This window comes from Pseudopipra pipra, chromosome 9, assembly GCF_036250125.1.
Source record: "Pseudopipra pipra isolate bDixPip1 chromosome 9, bDixPip1.hap1, whole genome shotgun sequence".
In the NCBI taxonomy this organism is placed as follows: Eukaryota; Metazoa; Chordata; class Aves; order Passeriformes; family Pipridae; genus Pseudopipra; species Pseudopipra pipra.
In genome coordinates this window covers 12,783,411-12,798,581 of record NC_087557.1, presented here as the reverse complement: position 1 = coordinate 12,798,581, position 15,171 = coordinate 12,783,411, and the positions used below count along the sequence as shown (strand labels likewise).

Below are 15,171 nucleotides of genomic sequence, written 5' to 3'. Positions count from 1 at the left end.
CATTCAATGCCTTATTCATCCAGCTGGCCAGCTTAACTACAGGCAACGGACAGTACTAAAAGAAAGAAGTGGGAAGTGATCATGTGGGAAAAAATTATTAGAAAAGGAAAGGTGGGGAGTGACAGATTTGTGCAATGGTACATTTATAAAGTTGGCAAGAACATCAGAAGTTGAAATTACAGGTTTCTTGTGGGAAAATGCAGTAAGTGGGGGATTCTGCAGGCTCCTGCCAGAGCAAAGGGATTAAAAGGTAGCAGCTCAACAACTCGTCCAGACAGTGAGTACACAGATGTGACAGCAGGACAGTATGAAGAGATCTGATTATGCAGAGGCAGCCTGGCTCTTCATAGGCCTGGCAGGTGGTAAAGAGGTAAAGAAGGCTGAATCACTGTGACAGAACCAAGGAATATGAAATACCTTCTGGATTCATTTTAGGACAAGATTAATTGACACCTGCCAGAACTAAGGTTCATATCTCTTTTCTGTTATGACTGCCTACAGACTACTTTTATGGCCTTAAAGCATCATGCAGTTTTTACACTTCTCATATTGCCAGAAACTATCGTTTTTAGAAGCATATAAGGCTCACTTCCTTTGAAGTGACTGCTATGTGGTAAACCTGTAAATGCAGTACAACTAGCTCAGAAATAGAGAGACGTTAAAATATTATTAGTGTTTGGTTTTTCCTCCCCTCCCTCACATAAGAATTCTGCTGATTTATAGAAATTAAAATCAGTACGAAACCTGAGTACAAAATATAAGAGCTGGAGATCATATTCTCACTAAGCTAGCACAAAAAATTAACCTTTGGGAAATGGAGTGGACAATTGCTAAAAAGATACAACTATCTTAGGACACATAATTTTTATGGCATTAACCTTTTCTTCATAGAGCAATGTCAATATCCAACATGTTGATTACTGCTTCTACAATAACTAGGACAGCATCCAAATTGGATTTAAGCAAATTATTTAGCTTATTAGGCATCCTAATGTCCAGGATTTAATTACATTAGGAACATTGAAAATTTCAGCTAGCAAAAAAAGGAAAAAAAAAAAAAACAAAAAAGAAGAAAAGAGAAGTCATCCCACAGAAATGGCAGCAATATCAGATTTGTCCTAGATGACCTTGACATTAGGTACACAGCCCAAGTCAACAGTAAGTTAAGGAAAAACCATGTATGATGTATTATGTCTGACTTTAAACAATGTATATGATCCAGACAGTTTTAATCATGTACTTTTAATATCTCAACTGTCTTACAATAATGTTGCAACTAGCAACTCCAGAAACAAGGATAACATAAACAGGGAAGCAGAGCAGATTTTGTCATAGAATCTTCCACAAAGATAGAAAAAAAAAATCTTGAAAGGAGAAATTTTTGTTGCTGTTGATACACAGCAATTTAATCCTACCCCAGTAGCTATATCTCATTAGTTTTATACAATTAATAGATACTTCTACATAATCTTTTCACTTCAGTTTCCAAGAAAAAAATCACTAGTGTGGGCGTTTTAAAGAACTACAGAGTAATAAAACTTATAAACTAGTTGGGATATTTACACTATAGAAATTCTTAGAAAAGACATCCACTGTCTAAACATCTCCCTACACGTACTAAAAATATCCCACAGGAAAAGGAAAGTTCAGCTACATGCTCATATCCAACAGGTACAGAACTCACAATGCCCTCCCTTCTAGGAGAGCCAGCAGGAGTGGTAAACCCCAATGCATTCACTGGATACCAGAATTTTTTTTCTCCCTGCTTTTCTCATGGTCAGGGCTGAAAAAGTCATTTCTTTACGGAGAAGAGCAAAAAGCCTGGGAACCTCATCAGACTTCAAGACAAGTCCAGAAAAAAAATCATTCATTGATTAGTTTCCCTCAGAATATAGTTCCCTTGGATCCTACTGTCCTTGGCATCTGCCTGCCTTCTTGTGCTTTGATCTATTTCTTACAAGTGGAACAGGCGTTATGAAAAGCAGGGGAAACAGCACCCACTTCATGTGACTGGCTCCTGCCATCGCCTCAGTCCCAGCAGGAGAGGATGAACAAAGAGGGGGAGGTGGCTCATTTCTGCATTGCCCGGGGTGACTGGCACCACTCTTACACACAGGACATTTAGGTGCATCTGGTTCTCTACTATACAAGTCTTAAACAATTACCTGCTACAGTGCAAATGCTTATTAGGGTGTTACTGGTTTATGAGAGCTAAGCTCAGAAATCGCTTGGGAAGATTACATTACTAATAAAGAACATTTATTGAATTACTATGCTTTCTCCATTTCAAAAAGCAGCTGCTTTCCAATGCTTGCCTTGTCAGTAGAAGACATTAAAAAGTTTCATTAGCACAGTTAGTGCTTTTCATCAGCATCAGTTCATTCTCTCTCAGTTGCATGGCTTTCAGTGAATGATTAATATTGAAATCCTCTTCTCTCTGAATGTTAATCATCCTGTTAGATATGGTTGGAAGTTTAATTTTTCAGGACATTGTCAAATAAAACATGTTGCTGGTTTTGAAAGTGAAATACTATACAGATAGCCAGAGCCCCCACTGTTTCTAACAGAGGACTATTCCTGACTAGCAATGACAGAACAGATCTTTATTATATACATTTTTCATTGTAAATTATTACTAAAATGAGTTACAGAAATTAGCAACTGAAAAGAATTGTGAATTAATTACTTTCATGTAAGGTCATTTCAATCCAAAAGTTACTTAAGTGAACAGCACAGTAAATGTAGGCTTATCAATATTTGGCAATAACTTTTACAAAGCTCAGAATCTCAGTTGGCAACCTTTGCTATTTTCACAAAGGAAAAGAAGAATCCATTGGAATGGGAAATTTGCATGCAGTTTTCCTCCATGCTCTTTGTCAGACAATTGATACATCAAACTCAGCAAGATTTTAAAAGGATCAATAATTTTTTTTCTGTTTTTGTAATGGGGTTAGAGACAGTCAGTCACAAGAATTGCTCTGTAAGATGATCTCTTGACATCCTGGACAAATTTGACAACAAAGACAGCCTAAGCAATTCACTTCCTAGTTCAAAACTCATGCATTTTCCTAAAGCAACTTATTTGTGCCACCTGTTAGGATTGCATTTTTATCTGAAGTCATAAACCATGAGTAGTTAATGGCATGCAAGATTAGAAGAAAACAAGCTTTCTCTCCCCAGACTCCAAGAAATATGCAGGATAGTCAAAAGTATATTTTCCCTAAGTCAAAATGCGCCAAAGGGCTACTTTGAATTGAAGGAACAACACTCCACCAAAGACAGCCAAAGTCACTGAAAGCTATGGAGTAGGGTTTTCAGCTATAGTTTATTTATTTATGAATTCAGTTTTCCTATTAAATCTCTGTATAACTTCTCTGTTTCCAGTATCACCACAAGTTCATACAACTGCAGTCCAGTCACTCACAAACAACTAGTTTTGGCATCTATGCTAAATGCCTTACCCAGTTTTTAAGACTGTTGACAAGCTACTTAGGTACTGGGAACAGAAAAAAAAATAAAGTGGAGAAGAAAATAGTAGGCTGAGAAAATTATACAAAAGAGAGATTATAAATAATGTCCTTCTTAGGCAGAAAATAAATCCTTAAAACCCAAAGGGTAAAGGAGAAACTAAGATTGACCTCCTGCTGTTGAATCAGCTCTGAATTGTCTGAATCATCTTGATTCTCAGCTACAAAAAAGCTCGCAATTCAATGGAGAATAAATTGCATAAGGAGCTCTGCAGAGTGCATAACCAAGGCAAAGAGAAATATCAGCCAGGGTCTCCTGAGAAGCATGAAAAAAAGATATTGCTGTATTGTTATAAAACATATCCCAGAAAAAACTTTAAAAAGGACAAAGCCTATCAGTGTAGTTAAGCACAGTTCAGAGCTCTATGCTAAGTCAGAAGTGCCTTGCACATTCAAGTAATTTTTTCACAAAATTTAGGTAAGTCGATAGGTAGTTGATGAACGTAATTCCAAGGTATCTGAAGTACACAGAAGACAATATTCTCACAGGTACATGTATTAAAGCATCTGCCCACTGCCGGAGTTAATAATAGTCTAATTACAAAAGTTTATGACAGGTGAAAGAGTTATACCTGCTGTAGAGATTCTAGTGTGTATATTTATATGCAAAAGTGGAAAAAAAAAGAAAAGAGAAAACTGGAAAAACTCTGATAATATAGATTGTTTAAATCACTAAATGATAGTAATACACTTGGTTAATTTAGTATGAGAATGCCTAAGCCTAAAATTGCAGAAGTGTGAAAGATTAGCAAAAGTTTGCACCTGGTGATACTAAGAAGTTACAAGATTAGACCATTAGATTTAGGGTCATTAAGACAGAGTCCAGCAGGCAGTTAGACTGCCTTGTCCCAAGTATTTCCCCTAAAGAGAGAGAGCAAATGTTACCTCACAGCTGTTACCTGGACATCTGTTTTCAGCATATATGTTAGAAAAAATAATTCACTTATCAACAAATAGTTAAAGCATCTCAGAGAAAAGAGAAATAAATCAGGTTTTGCATAACAATGGACAAGGTAGGGAAAACTCAGGTCAAATGAAAATTGAACAATACCTTTGGACAATAATTGTCCTTTGGAATCTAAAGTTATGGTCTGTCATAACAGCTGGATGAATTGGTACTGCTGGAGAAACTAACTTAAGATATTGTATGGCTTTGAGGAGGTAAATCTCAAAATCTGATGCTTACATTAACTTCTTTAATGAAAAAGGTACTCTTAAAACAATAAATAAACAAGTGCAGCAACATGCCATTAGAATTCAATGTCTGATACAGAAGACAGGTATACAGGAGACTGCATAAATGATGCCTTGAACCAGCAGAAGCTCTTAACAGCAATAGCATGTAACAGATGTTTGCACAGTTCAGGTTCTGCCTTGCAGATTCAGGTTTAAGCTTGCAAAGTCTTGCAGAATTCACATTTTTTCCTCCAGCTTGAATAGACATGAACTTCTAGTTCTATCCACTAGGATCAACAGATTAAAAGAGGTTCATCTCTTTGAATTAGATTAATGAAAGTATCTGAAACACATGACAGAACACCCAAGTGCATCTTTTCTATCATTTGTGAACTGAATAGGACAGAAATGTTTGGAAACATTGACAGTAGTAGTTCATAAGACTGTTCAGTAGAGAAAAGCTGACATTCTGATAGGTATAAAGCTTAGTATCACGAGAAGAATCAAGTATACAGAGACCCTGCTTCTCTTATCAATGAAAGTTTCTGTACATCTTAGATGATTTCTCTCTCAAAGTTAGAAATTAATTAGGAAAAAAAAATCACTAGTGTTAAAAAGGGCAAGAGCACAGAAACTAGACCTACCTGTTCTGACATCAGTGCTTAGCAGTGTTGAGCCTATGCTTGGGAGCAAGCTCTAAAAAGTGCAGAAAACCTTATTCTGCCTTGTTGCAAGAGAGAAACTACTCTAATGTAAATAGCTCTGATCTTTGCAGTTTCTTTTACTCCTAACCTGCAGGCTACTCATGAAAAAGTAATATTTTTCTAAAGAGCATGAAATAGAACCTGACTAACATGTATGTAACTATTCCCTGCTGTAACTTCCAACACGCACATTCACATCCCTTTCCTGGGCTAAGGTACTTACTGACCATCTTTCACAGCTTTCACAGTGCTGCCCCTGCTTAGCTCCCAGTCAGGAATGCCAGGCCAAGCCTTGGCTGAGGGCTAAGCCTCTGTTTAACCACTGCTGTAGAGCTCAGGAGAAAGTGCTGCCAGGACATCAGCAGCATGGGGAGCTCAGACACACTTCTCTGAGAAGCAAGCTAGGACTTGTGTACAGTCCTGTGTCATATCCTGTATCCCATTTACACCTGCTCAAATACTCTAATCGTTAAGACAATAAAGGCTAACAGATCTTCAGGAAGTCAGATTTTTACTGCGTTCCATGCAAAATAAATTCTTGAAATACAGGCTGAAAAAGCCACACACTTAGTAGCCTCTTAGTACTGCGCCTCAGCAAATAAGCAGTTTCTCTGACAGATAGTGCAGTCCTATAAACTGTGCAGACACATCAGGTCACTCCAGGCAATCACTACCAAGTGAGTGACCACTACTGCCACTGGCACCTCATGGCTGCCTTTTAACAGTAGGGAGGACTTGGTCTTGTGGCCCTGTGTCTGCAGATACTTGAACCCAAACCTGGTACCTTCTTTTGCTCACAAGCTGCAGTCCAAGTGTAAGCACAATTGTTGGCTTATCATGCTCTTCATGTACGTGAGCTGACTAATTTCTTCTGCTAGAGAAGTAAGGAACATATAACAAGGCTTTTAGAGGAAGGCTAAGAAAGCTCACAGATCTTTTAATCACCCAAATACCTAAAATCAGGTGCTCAAATATTGCATACTTGTCTTATCCAGTTGCTTTAAAAAAAGAATTAAAAATTATACAACATTTGGAACACCTTTTAATCCTGAAATTATGTGACAGAAATAATGCCAGACAATGAAGCAATTTTCAATCCACATGGAAATAACCTCCAAAATGTGCTGATAAAAAAAAACCCCACCTTAATTTATTTAAAAAGCAAAGAAGAAAGACTCCATGGAGAATTAAAATTTCTTCAGAAAAGGTCACTTAAGTCATAATGTTTACACCATAAAAAACTTTTGCTTAACATGCTGCTATTTTCTCTCTCAGTTTATGACATCCCCCACTCTCCATTTATCAGATAACTCTAAATGTATCACAGAAGGATCTATGCATCCCACAGGAACAAAAGCACTGGTTTCCCAGCACTAGTATGAGGTAAGGAGATAGGTACCAAGACACAGAGTCTAGGAAGGAGATTCACAGGGGAATCTTAAAGCTCCGTAAGTTTTACTTCTGAAGCCCAATACCAAGCACCACTGAAACCCCCAGAACAACTGCTACTAAACAGATTGCCTGAAATCCAGGAATAACAATGCCCAATTGCCTCTGCACTAAGGCCCAAGTGGCACACTCAATATGGCACATGAAGTCTGTGGCTGAGCAGAAAACTGAATGCAAATCCCCCACTCTCCCTCAGCCTAAGAAATGTTTATCTGAAGATGTTCTACTCTGATCTGCAGTCCACAGAATCCAGTGACATCAGTGTGCACATGTAAGTCAGGAAAGATTGTGCTGAAAATACAGCTTAATAGTCTCCCTCAGGCTCCCTCATACCAAGTCAGCTGGCAACCCTGGAAGAACCATCAGGATTTTTCATTATAATTAGCATGCATTAAAAGATAAGAAAAATGGTGCTGGATTTTTTTACATGATCCAAATGCTTTAGATGTAGAAATGCTTTAAGAGAAATGAGAACAAAGCCTCTGCCAATATAAACGGGTACAACTACCCTAAACAGAATTGCCAGTGTAAAACATGTCCTATGAAGAGTTCCATTCTCCTCTACACCAATATTTTATTGGGTTCTGAAAGATATATATTGTTATATAATAATATATTTGTTGCAATATAATTTGGTCCAAGCTTGCATCTAGCTCGAAATGGGACAATTCCACACCACAGGCCTTGCATGACTGCAAGGTAACACACACTAGCACAAGTTTTACTGCAGGTACTAAGAGGCTGTGTCTGCCAGCCCCACACACTCCAGTGCAATGAATGTGCCCCTGGCCACACACAGCTAGTCTGTGCAGTATCCTTATCCATATCCCTAGGGATCTAATCCTAGGTTAGCACAAACAGCCAACCTAGTCAGCTGTTTGTCTATAGTCACAGCAGCCAGGCACTCCAGAATCCCTGCAGGTGGCAAGTTCTGCTGAGTTCATGGTGGGGCTGAAGCGAGCCACTATAAAGGCAGATCAGACAGAACCAACTACACCCAACTACATCTGTGCTGTGCTGCAGCTCCAGCTCCACTGCAGGGCAGACATAATCAGATTGACTTCTGCTATAAACGTGATCTACAAACATCAGAGAAAGAAAATTAATTGTTTATAGTACCTCAGTAAGAAGTGTCAAAAATAGAAGAAAAAGAAACATAAACTGTTTTAGATGCTGCTTAAGTTACTCAACATGTATTATCCCAAAATGTTCCTAACAGACACTGAACAACCTTAAACAAAGCCTTGAACTTCAGTTCCATTGCTCCCTAACTCTATAATTAAAATAATGATACTCACTCTCAAATGTAAGGTGGTTTAAGAATGAAAAGAATTCTAGACTCATGGACTATTGTTATGAAGATTTAATCATCAATATTTATATTACTTTGCTCCCCTGGATTCTGGCACTTTAGAACATCACCATCACTTAAAGTGAAATTGGAGGCATATGGACTCCATTCCCTCTCATGAAAGAATTGGAGAAAAAAAGTACAGTATAGGGACAGGAATTTTATTCACAGCTGCCGAGATCACCAACTACAGAGAGCAGACCATGTTGAGATAAACATAAACATGCTGGTAGCTGTTGAGAGCATTTTCTTAAAAAAATATACTCAAGGATTTAGCAATGTATCTACAGTATTTTCTTACCTCAACTAATATCGAGCATGGCAACATCATGTGGTTTCTCTGAGACTGATGCCCGGGATTTGAAATCATGTTCACCTGTGAAGGAAACAAAGTGTCCATCTATGTCCATCTATAAGAAGCTATCCTTGTTTATAATAATGTGCCCACAGCAAACTAGAAAAGGCCTGCTTAAAACACAGGTTTGTACCAAAATAAGGAATGGCGAGCATTACAACAGAGAACTGTTTGTGTGCATTCCTTTATTCCAGTATGAAAGAGCTTCAAGCTAATTTAGATGTTACTATTTTGTTAAATTGATTAGAGCCACTTTTGTTCCAAATAGCAGTATCTATAAAAAGATTTTTACTTAAAATTATATTAAACATATCCCTGAATACTTCAACAAAACAAATCCTTTATCTCTTTTCTGCAGAGCTTTTCTAATTCTATTGACTTCAAAGAAACTTTAGCACATTCTTAAAGTTTATACTAGAGGACTTTGCTGAAGAGGCATTAGTTGAAGGCTTAAAAATGTTCAAAACTTAAATATTAATCTACCAGGCTTCTACAGAAGCAAGGGAACACAGGACTAAATGGAACTGCCAAGCCGTGAAGTCGTGTCTTGCAGTTTCAATACAGTAGATCTTTAGTTCTGAAGGATCCACAAATTATTTATTCTCAACATTGCAGCTACAAAAAAACTTTCCTAATCCCTTACAAAAAAGTTAAGATCTGTTGTTAAAAATAAAACAAATCGAAAAAAGCAATAACTGCCTGAAAGAAAAACCTGCCCTACTAATCTCTGCCATAGGAAAAGTAGAGCAGAGAACAAAGTACTCTGGATGTAATGATACTACAAATCAGCCCATGACTGATACAGTAAATTGACTAAAATCTCTAGAGAAGCTAGACTCTTCAAGAATTAGAAAACTTCTAAATGCTGGGTAGTCCCTCTAGATTGCTCTCTTCTTCCTTAAAAACACCCCACAAAACCAACAACCACTACTGCTCTGATTACTTCATTTTTAAAACTCTACTTGTAAAAGCTTCCCTCTAGGCTCTTCCTAAAAGGTGCTGAAATAGTCCATTAGCTGTCTTCTTTTTTTCTCAGCTGTTCTCCTCACTGTTCTTCATTTATGTCTCACCATTCTCTCATTTTTTATATGCTCTCTCCTTCGAGTCTCTTGTGTTCTCCCTCCAGTTTATCCTTTTCACATTCTCCCTTTTAATTCAGTTTCTTGCATGTAGCACATCTTTCAGCATCTTGTATCTCCTTCTCTCTCTCTTCCATGGCCTCCCAAATTCAGCTTTGATTCCCTTTCTTCCTCTGATGCTTTACTAAGCTGCACCTGACTCTTCTCTTTCTCCCTCCCATGCCCTGCCTATGCACGTGCATATTTTATACAAGGCTTGGGGCTGAAAAGTCCTGGAGGCAGCACACTGAAGAGAAGAGAAAGCAGATGCTTCCAAGCAATATCAGAAAAACTCTGCTCTGTGTGTGTAGCCCGGCTCCCAGCAATGCACCAGGCATCTCTGATGCTCTGCTCCCCCCGTGAAGGTGGCTGGGGCAGCCTGACACTGTGCCTCCCTCCCCTGATGAGTGAGTCAGTAGTGATGTGGAGGCAGAGGTGTTGCTCTGTTCTATGAGACTTATGCATACACCAGCTGGGGTCTCCCTGGGAACTGGGGGATTTTTTGCTGTGACCCTGTGACTCTGGGCATTTTTAGCCCAGTCGTTGGTGCTATAAAACACAGCAGCAATCTGCATTCAGCTTGTGTTTATCCAAAGCAATGAACAAAAAAGCACTTCATAAGGAAGCAAGTATGGCATATGTTCTTGAATTCTTTCTCAGATCATTAGAGGCTGAACTTTTTTATCAAGCAAATAGAAAAGGTTGCTCTGCTGTTGATCAATTACTTGTATGCATACAAGGCCAAACTCTGCAGTTCATATTCCATTCAAATCCTCACTCAGGCAAGAGTCCCAGAGACTCCTTGACACTCCATTATACAGTTACATAATATAACCATTAATAATGCATATGGAGATGTGCATGCACAGCTACTGCACAGTGGGACTATAGGCTCAGTTCATTAAGGAGACATCAACATAGCAGTTACTTACTATTTAATGAGTGCTAACAATACATTGAAGAAAAGGGAACCAGCTCTGAGCATTAAGGACCAATACGTGGCTCCTCTGCAACTATTACCTCAAGAACAAAAAGGGCCTAAGATTCATTGTCTCCAACATGGCATCAAAGGAGTGACATGTTCTTGTTAATTTTGTGTAAGTACTGCAGATGTGTGTCTGCCAATGTCCAAAGCTTTCAATGCGCTGAAATTGGGATGAACTCTAGAGCCTGAGATGTGTGCCAGAATTTTTTCTTTCAATAGCATGGAGATGGGCACTGGTTGGAGCCTGGAACACTCTTTACACAGAATAAACACACCTGATATGTGAAATTGTCCCTCTAAAGGTTGCTGCTATGAGTTTGGAGGAAGATGAGTGAGCCTGAATGAGGCATCAAGAAGCCATCTGTGAGAGAATGGCTGAAATGCTACGAGCATCCCTATAAATATCTCCTGTTAAAAGGACTAGTTCTGTTTCAGTGATATGAAGTCTTTTTATGTAACTAGTTACTAGGCAGCCTATGAAACAGTTTCTCTGGCAGTACCACCCTGTATGCATTAGGCAGTCTGCCTCCCTCCAGCTGCAGTTCTGGGGGTATGCCTAACAACAACCTACAGGATCCCTCTCCAGACAAGCCTACCCCTGCTGCATGGCATCACCGCTAGACTAGGGTGTCATATTCACATCTGTGCTGTTTTGGGAAGAAAGCTGGCAAGCACACACCTCCAGGAGGAGCTCTGGACAAGAGCATTTTCCCTCAGCAGCAGCACCCCCCTGCAGTTCTAAATGCGGCAGGTCAGGAGCCAGAGGTGAATTTCACAATTAGCACTGTAGGCTGAACATCCACAGTTTATACAGTTGTTGCAAATCTGCTCTCAGTGTTTCTGATCACATTTGGATCCAAATCCATTCAATTTATATCTCTCCTCAACATGAGAGAACTGCATTCATGTTTCTAGGGTGGGTTTTTCATAGAATCATTAAGGTTGGAAGAGACCTGTAAGACAATCAAGGCCAACTGTCATCCCAGTGCTATCACTGTAACCCCTAAACCACCAACTCTTAATTGCTGTCTAAAGGGGGTAGGAATTTGGCAGCAAGACCATGGCCAAAACAGCAGAAAGTTTTTACAAAAAAGCAGTCACTGCTCTGTATATTGCCTAAAAATCAATTCTATAGACAATTTCTAGGCATGCCTACTGACCCAGGTACTTCAGGTTCACAGGGAGACCTCCTTTGAAGATGTGACATCAACAATGAACTCTGGGAAACTCTAAACAACTTTCAATGTAAAAAAGTAAGATGCCTAGAGTTTAATAACTTCCAATGTTACTCAGAAACAGAAGAGGAAATACTTGGGCTTACAGCTTGAATATGACTTCAAAGGATTTATTTAATACCATATTTCTGCCACAGCCAGAAAAAGGAACTCAAATATCCTTAGTTCTGAAACTGAGTCCCCTAATCTCACTATTTTGCCACATCTATTATCCGCAGTTGTCATTCTTATGTCTGTCTTTCAGCATTTTTGGTGAAAGCCAGTGCCAAGCAGATTTAAGACACTACTGTAACATTCTAAAATGTCTGTTCCATCACAGGTTTCCCTATAACTTGGAGTTTATCTAAAAATAAAAATGGCATCTTCCATGTCATTTGTCTCTTTCCATTTATGGGTGAAGTTCCCCTATCCTAATGCAAAAATACTTACCAATAAGCAGGAGATGTAAGATGCACTCTGAACTAAAAAAAAAAAAAATCTACTAAAATGCATATAGAGCTCACTAGAACTATCAGTAGCACTTACATTCTCCAATGTGGCTTGCAGAAGGTAAACAAAGCATGTGTCTGTTCTGTTAAGAAAACAGGAAAATAAGGTCACTGTGCTATGAAGAAAATCTTCATGGTAGGAAACCATTTTTATGTGCCAAATCTATATAGTCTTCATAGAGGTAATGGAGAATAGAAAAGATGATGAAATTTTAATTACGAGAAAGAGAAAGAAATATAAATTCTGTAAGAATAAGTTGCTATCAGCTAAGAGACACACGAGAGAAGAAAAGTTGTGAATCACCCTGATGAGAGCAGGAAATGGCACACTTGGCTGCTTTTGCTACCTGAAAATTCATGAGTACCACTAACTGGTGAACCTCAGTAATGAACTCAGATGCTCTGTCCCTCTGAAGCCCAGAGCAGTTACTCGCTTTGCCACTTCCTCCAAATAACCTTCCACCTCACAGTGTATCCATCCATAGCCAACAAGGTCCCTGTAACATCTGCCAGGCTGTCAGTGATTGTCGATGGACAGCAACATGTATGTCAAGTGTAAATGAAACGTGGGGGAGAATGTTACTGGAAGATTGGAGGCAGTGCAATAGATACCAACACAATATTTTCCCTAGTGATTTCCATGTATGTTGCACAAATATCTTGTTTCTTCATTCTTTGCTGACCTTCTGATGGGTGTTTCATTTGTGATGATATTGGGAGCTAAATTGTGCTCTTCTGTCTTGAAATTAGATAAAATTTTTCAAAAGCTGTTAAAGAATTGAAAGAGTATTGAGTGACAATCTTATTACCATAAAAGATGAAAGCTATAAACCAAACTATATCCCTCTCTTTCTTAGATTACTCATTATCTGAAGATTAACATTAAGAGGACCTGGAAGCCTGTCAAACACCAAATCAAAAGCTCCCACAGGAGTTTAGATAGTAAAAAGTGTTATCAGTAAGAAGAGGATTCATGGGATTATGTTTGTAACGACAGGATTAAGTTTTGCTCAACAAGCCACAGTAACAGAAGTAACAAAGTCATTTTTCTTTTAAGAAGATGAGGGAAGAATGCACTTGTTTTACAAGCAGGCAAATTAATATGGGATTAATCAATAAAAGAATTCCATAAAATTACTCCATTTGTGAAATCAAGGTGAATCTTAATCCTGTAGTTTTGTACTTAAAAGACCCCACTGGAGTGAAGGAGCAAAATCCTGGTGCTGACATGAAATCCCATCCACCACAAACGTGACAATGACCCTCCACCATAATAGCAGGAAGCCCTTGCCACTCAGAAGGCATCTACACAGACACCTTCCCACAGTGAGGCAGCTAACTGTGGGAATCTCTGCAGAGATTCACTAGAATAGTTAGTGCAGTTTAACTGCCTGGAATAATATAGATCTTGGAATGGCTTATTGTCTTCATTTTGGTCTCTGTTTTAGAATCAAAATATTAAAATATGTGGAATGCTTTAAAAAGCTAGTCTTAATATGCAGCTTGCTCTCCAGTCAAGAATGGATTTACCAGACAAGGCAAAATCAGCTGCAGCATTCTCTGTATTATCAACACCCAGTGAGGTATGAATGACACGGGCCGTGCGATGGGGGAATGACATTGCACTTGTTCTAAACCCAGTGGAACCAATTCTTGAATCCTAAAAGTTTTGAACAAGTAATTCACAAATAAAACATGGAAATTAAAAGGGGTTTGTTTCAATTACACACTGATGACACTAAAATTAATGCTGCCGAGAGTCCCTCACAGTCACGGCTGGGAGTGCTGTGGAGGCGGCGGGTGAGTCAAGCTTGACTGATGTATCCATGATTGTACCTACATGTGAGAAGCATCTTTCGTCTCACAAGTCATTGCCTCACTCAGCGCTCAGTTGAGTATTTAGAGTTACTGCAGTCCTTTCTGGCCAACCACACTTTCTGTATTCTTTTCTAGTTTGTGCATTCCTTATCTGAACTCTGGGTCTGATCAGTCACAGGCACTATCCAACAGTGAATGTAGATTTGGCCCACCGTGAGCAGTGGACATTGCCCTGTCTGTCATACAGTGTCATTTGGAATCAGGTCTGAGACAGCTGCTGATAAAACTTATCCAGCTGATTAACGTACTTTCTCTCTGCCTCATTAACAGTATTAAAACAAAATTATAGCAGAGTAAGTGAAGTTATACCGTGGTTTCTTCAAATTTGTTCAGTATTGACATTTCTGTCCTGATTTTTTGAATTCTCTTAATCGCAAAATGTTTAAATTTTGAGTAATGTTGATTAGTTTTAAGCAGATATAAATATCACATATTATTGTTTCTGTTACAAGGATCAATTCCATCCTGTATTAATTAAAATTAAAAGTTAGTTTGCATGCCAGCCTGTGAAATGTACTATTTCTAAATATTTTTTCCAGAAAAAATCAATTGCACTAGTGTTCAACAAAAGTACAATAAAACAGCATAAATCACCCCAATCACATGTATATCAAAACTAATTTGTATTTAAGAATAGCTGCATCTCAAGTTGTCTTAAACTGCTGATCTGCAGAATTCCTGATGGGGATTTTTGGTAAGCTGGGCTGAATACACTGTAATGGTTTTCTTCCCAGTCTTTAGCTGCTGCTTTTCTTTCAACTGTATCTTAAAATATATTAAGTACTTTCCTCATGTGACTATCTAATCAAATTCTGCATGGCCAAACAGATGGCACCGGATATAATTCTTCTTTTTCAAAATCAAAATGGTGCACAATGTCATCAGTATGAGAGACTCTATGACAC

The 15,171-nt window shown here is 38.6% G+C and overlaps 1 protein-coding gene across 1 annotated transcript in view; it reads right to left on the bottom strand.

The window, feature by feature from the left end:
• Window positions 1-15,171, bottom strand: part of PLPPR5 (phospholipid phosphatase related 5) — a 107,492-nt gene that overhangs the window by 52,678 nt on the left and 39,643 nt on the right. The window contains exon 2 of the mRNA XM_064664684.1: window positions 8,509-8,583. Within this exon, the coding sequence (XP_064520754.1) occupies window positions 8,509-8,583 (75 nt within the window). The remainder of the gene's footprint in view (window positions 1-8,508; window positions 8,584-15,171) is intronic.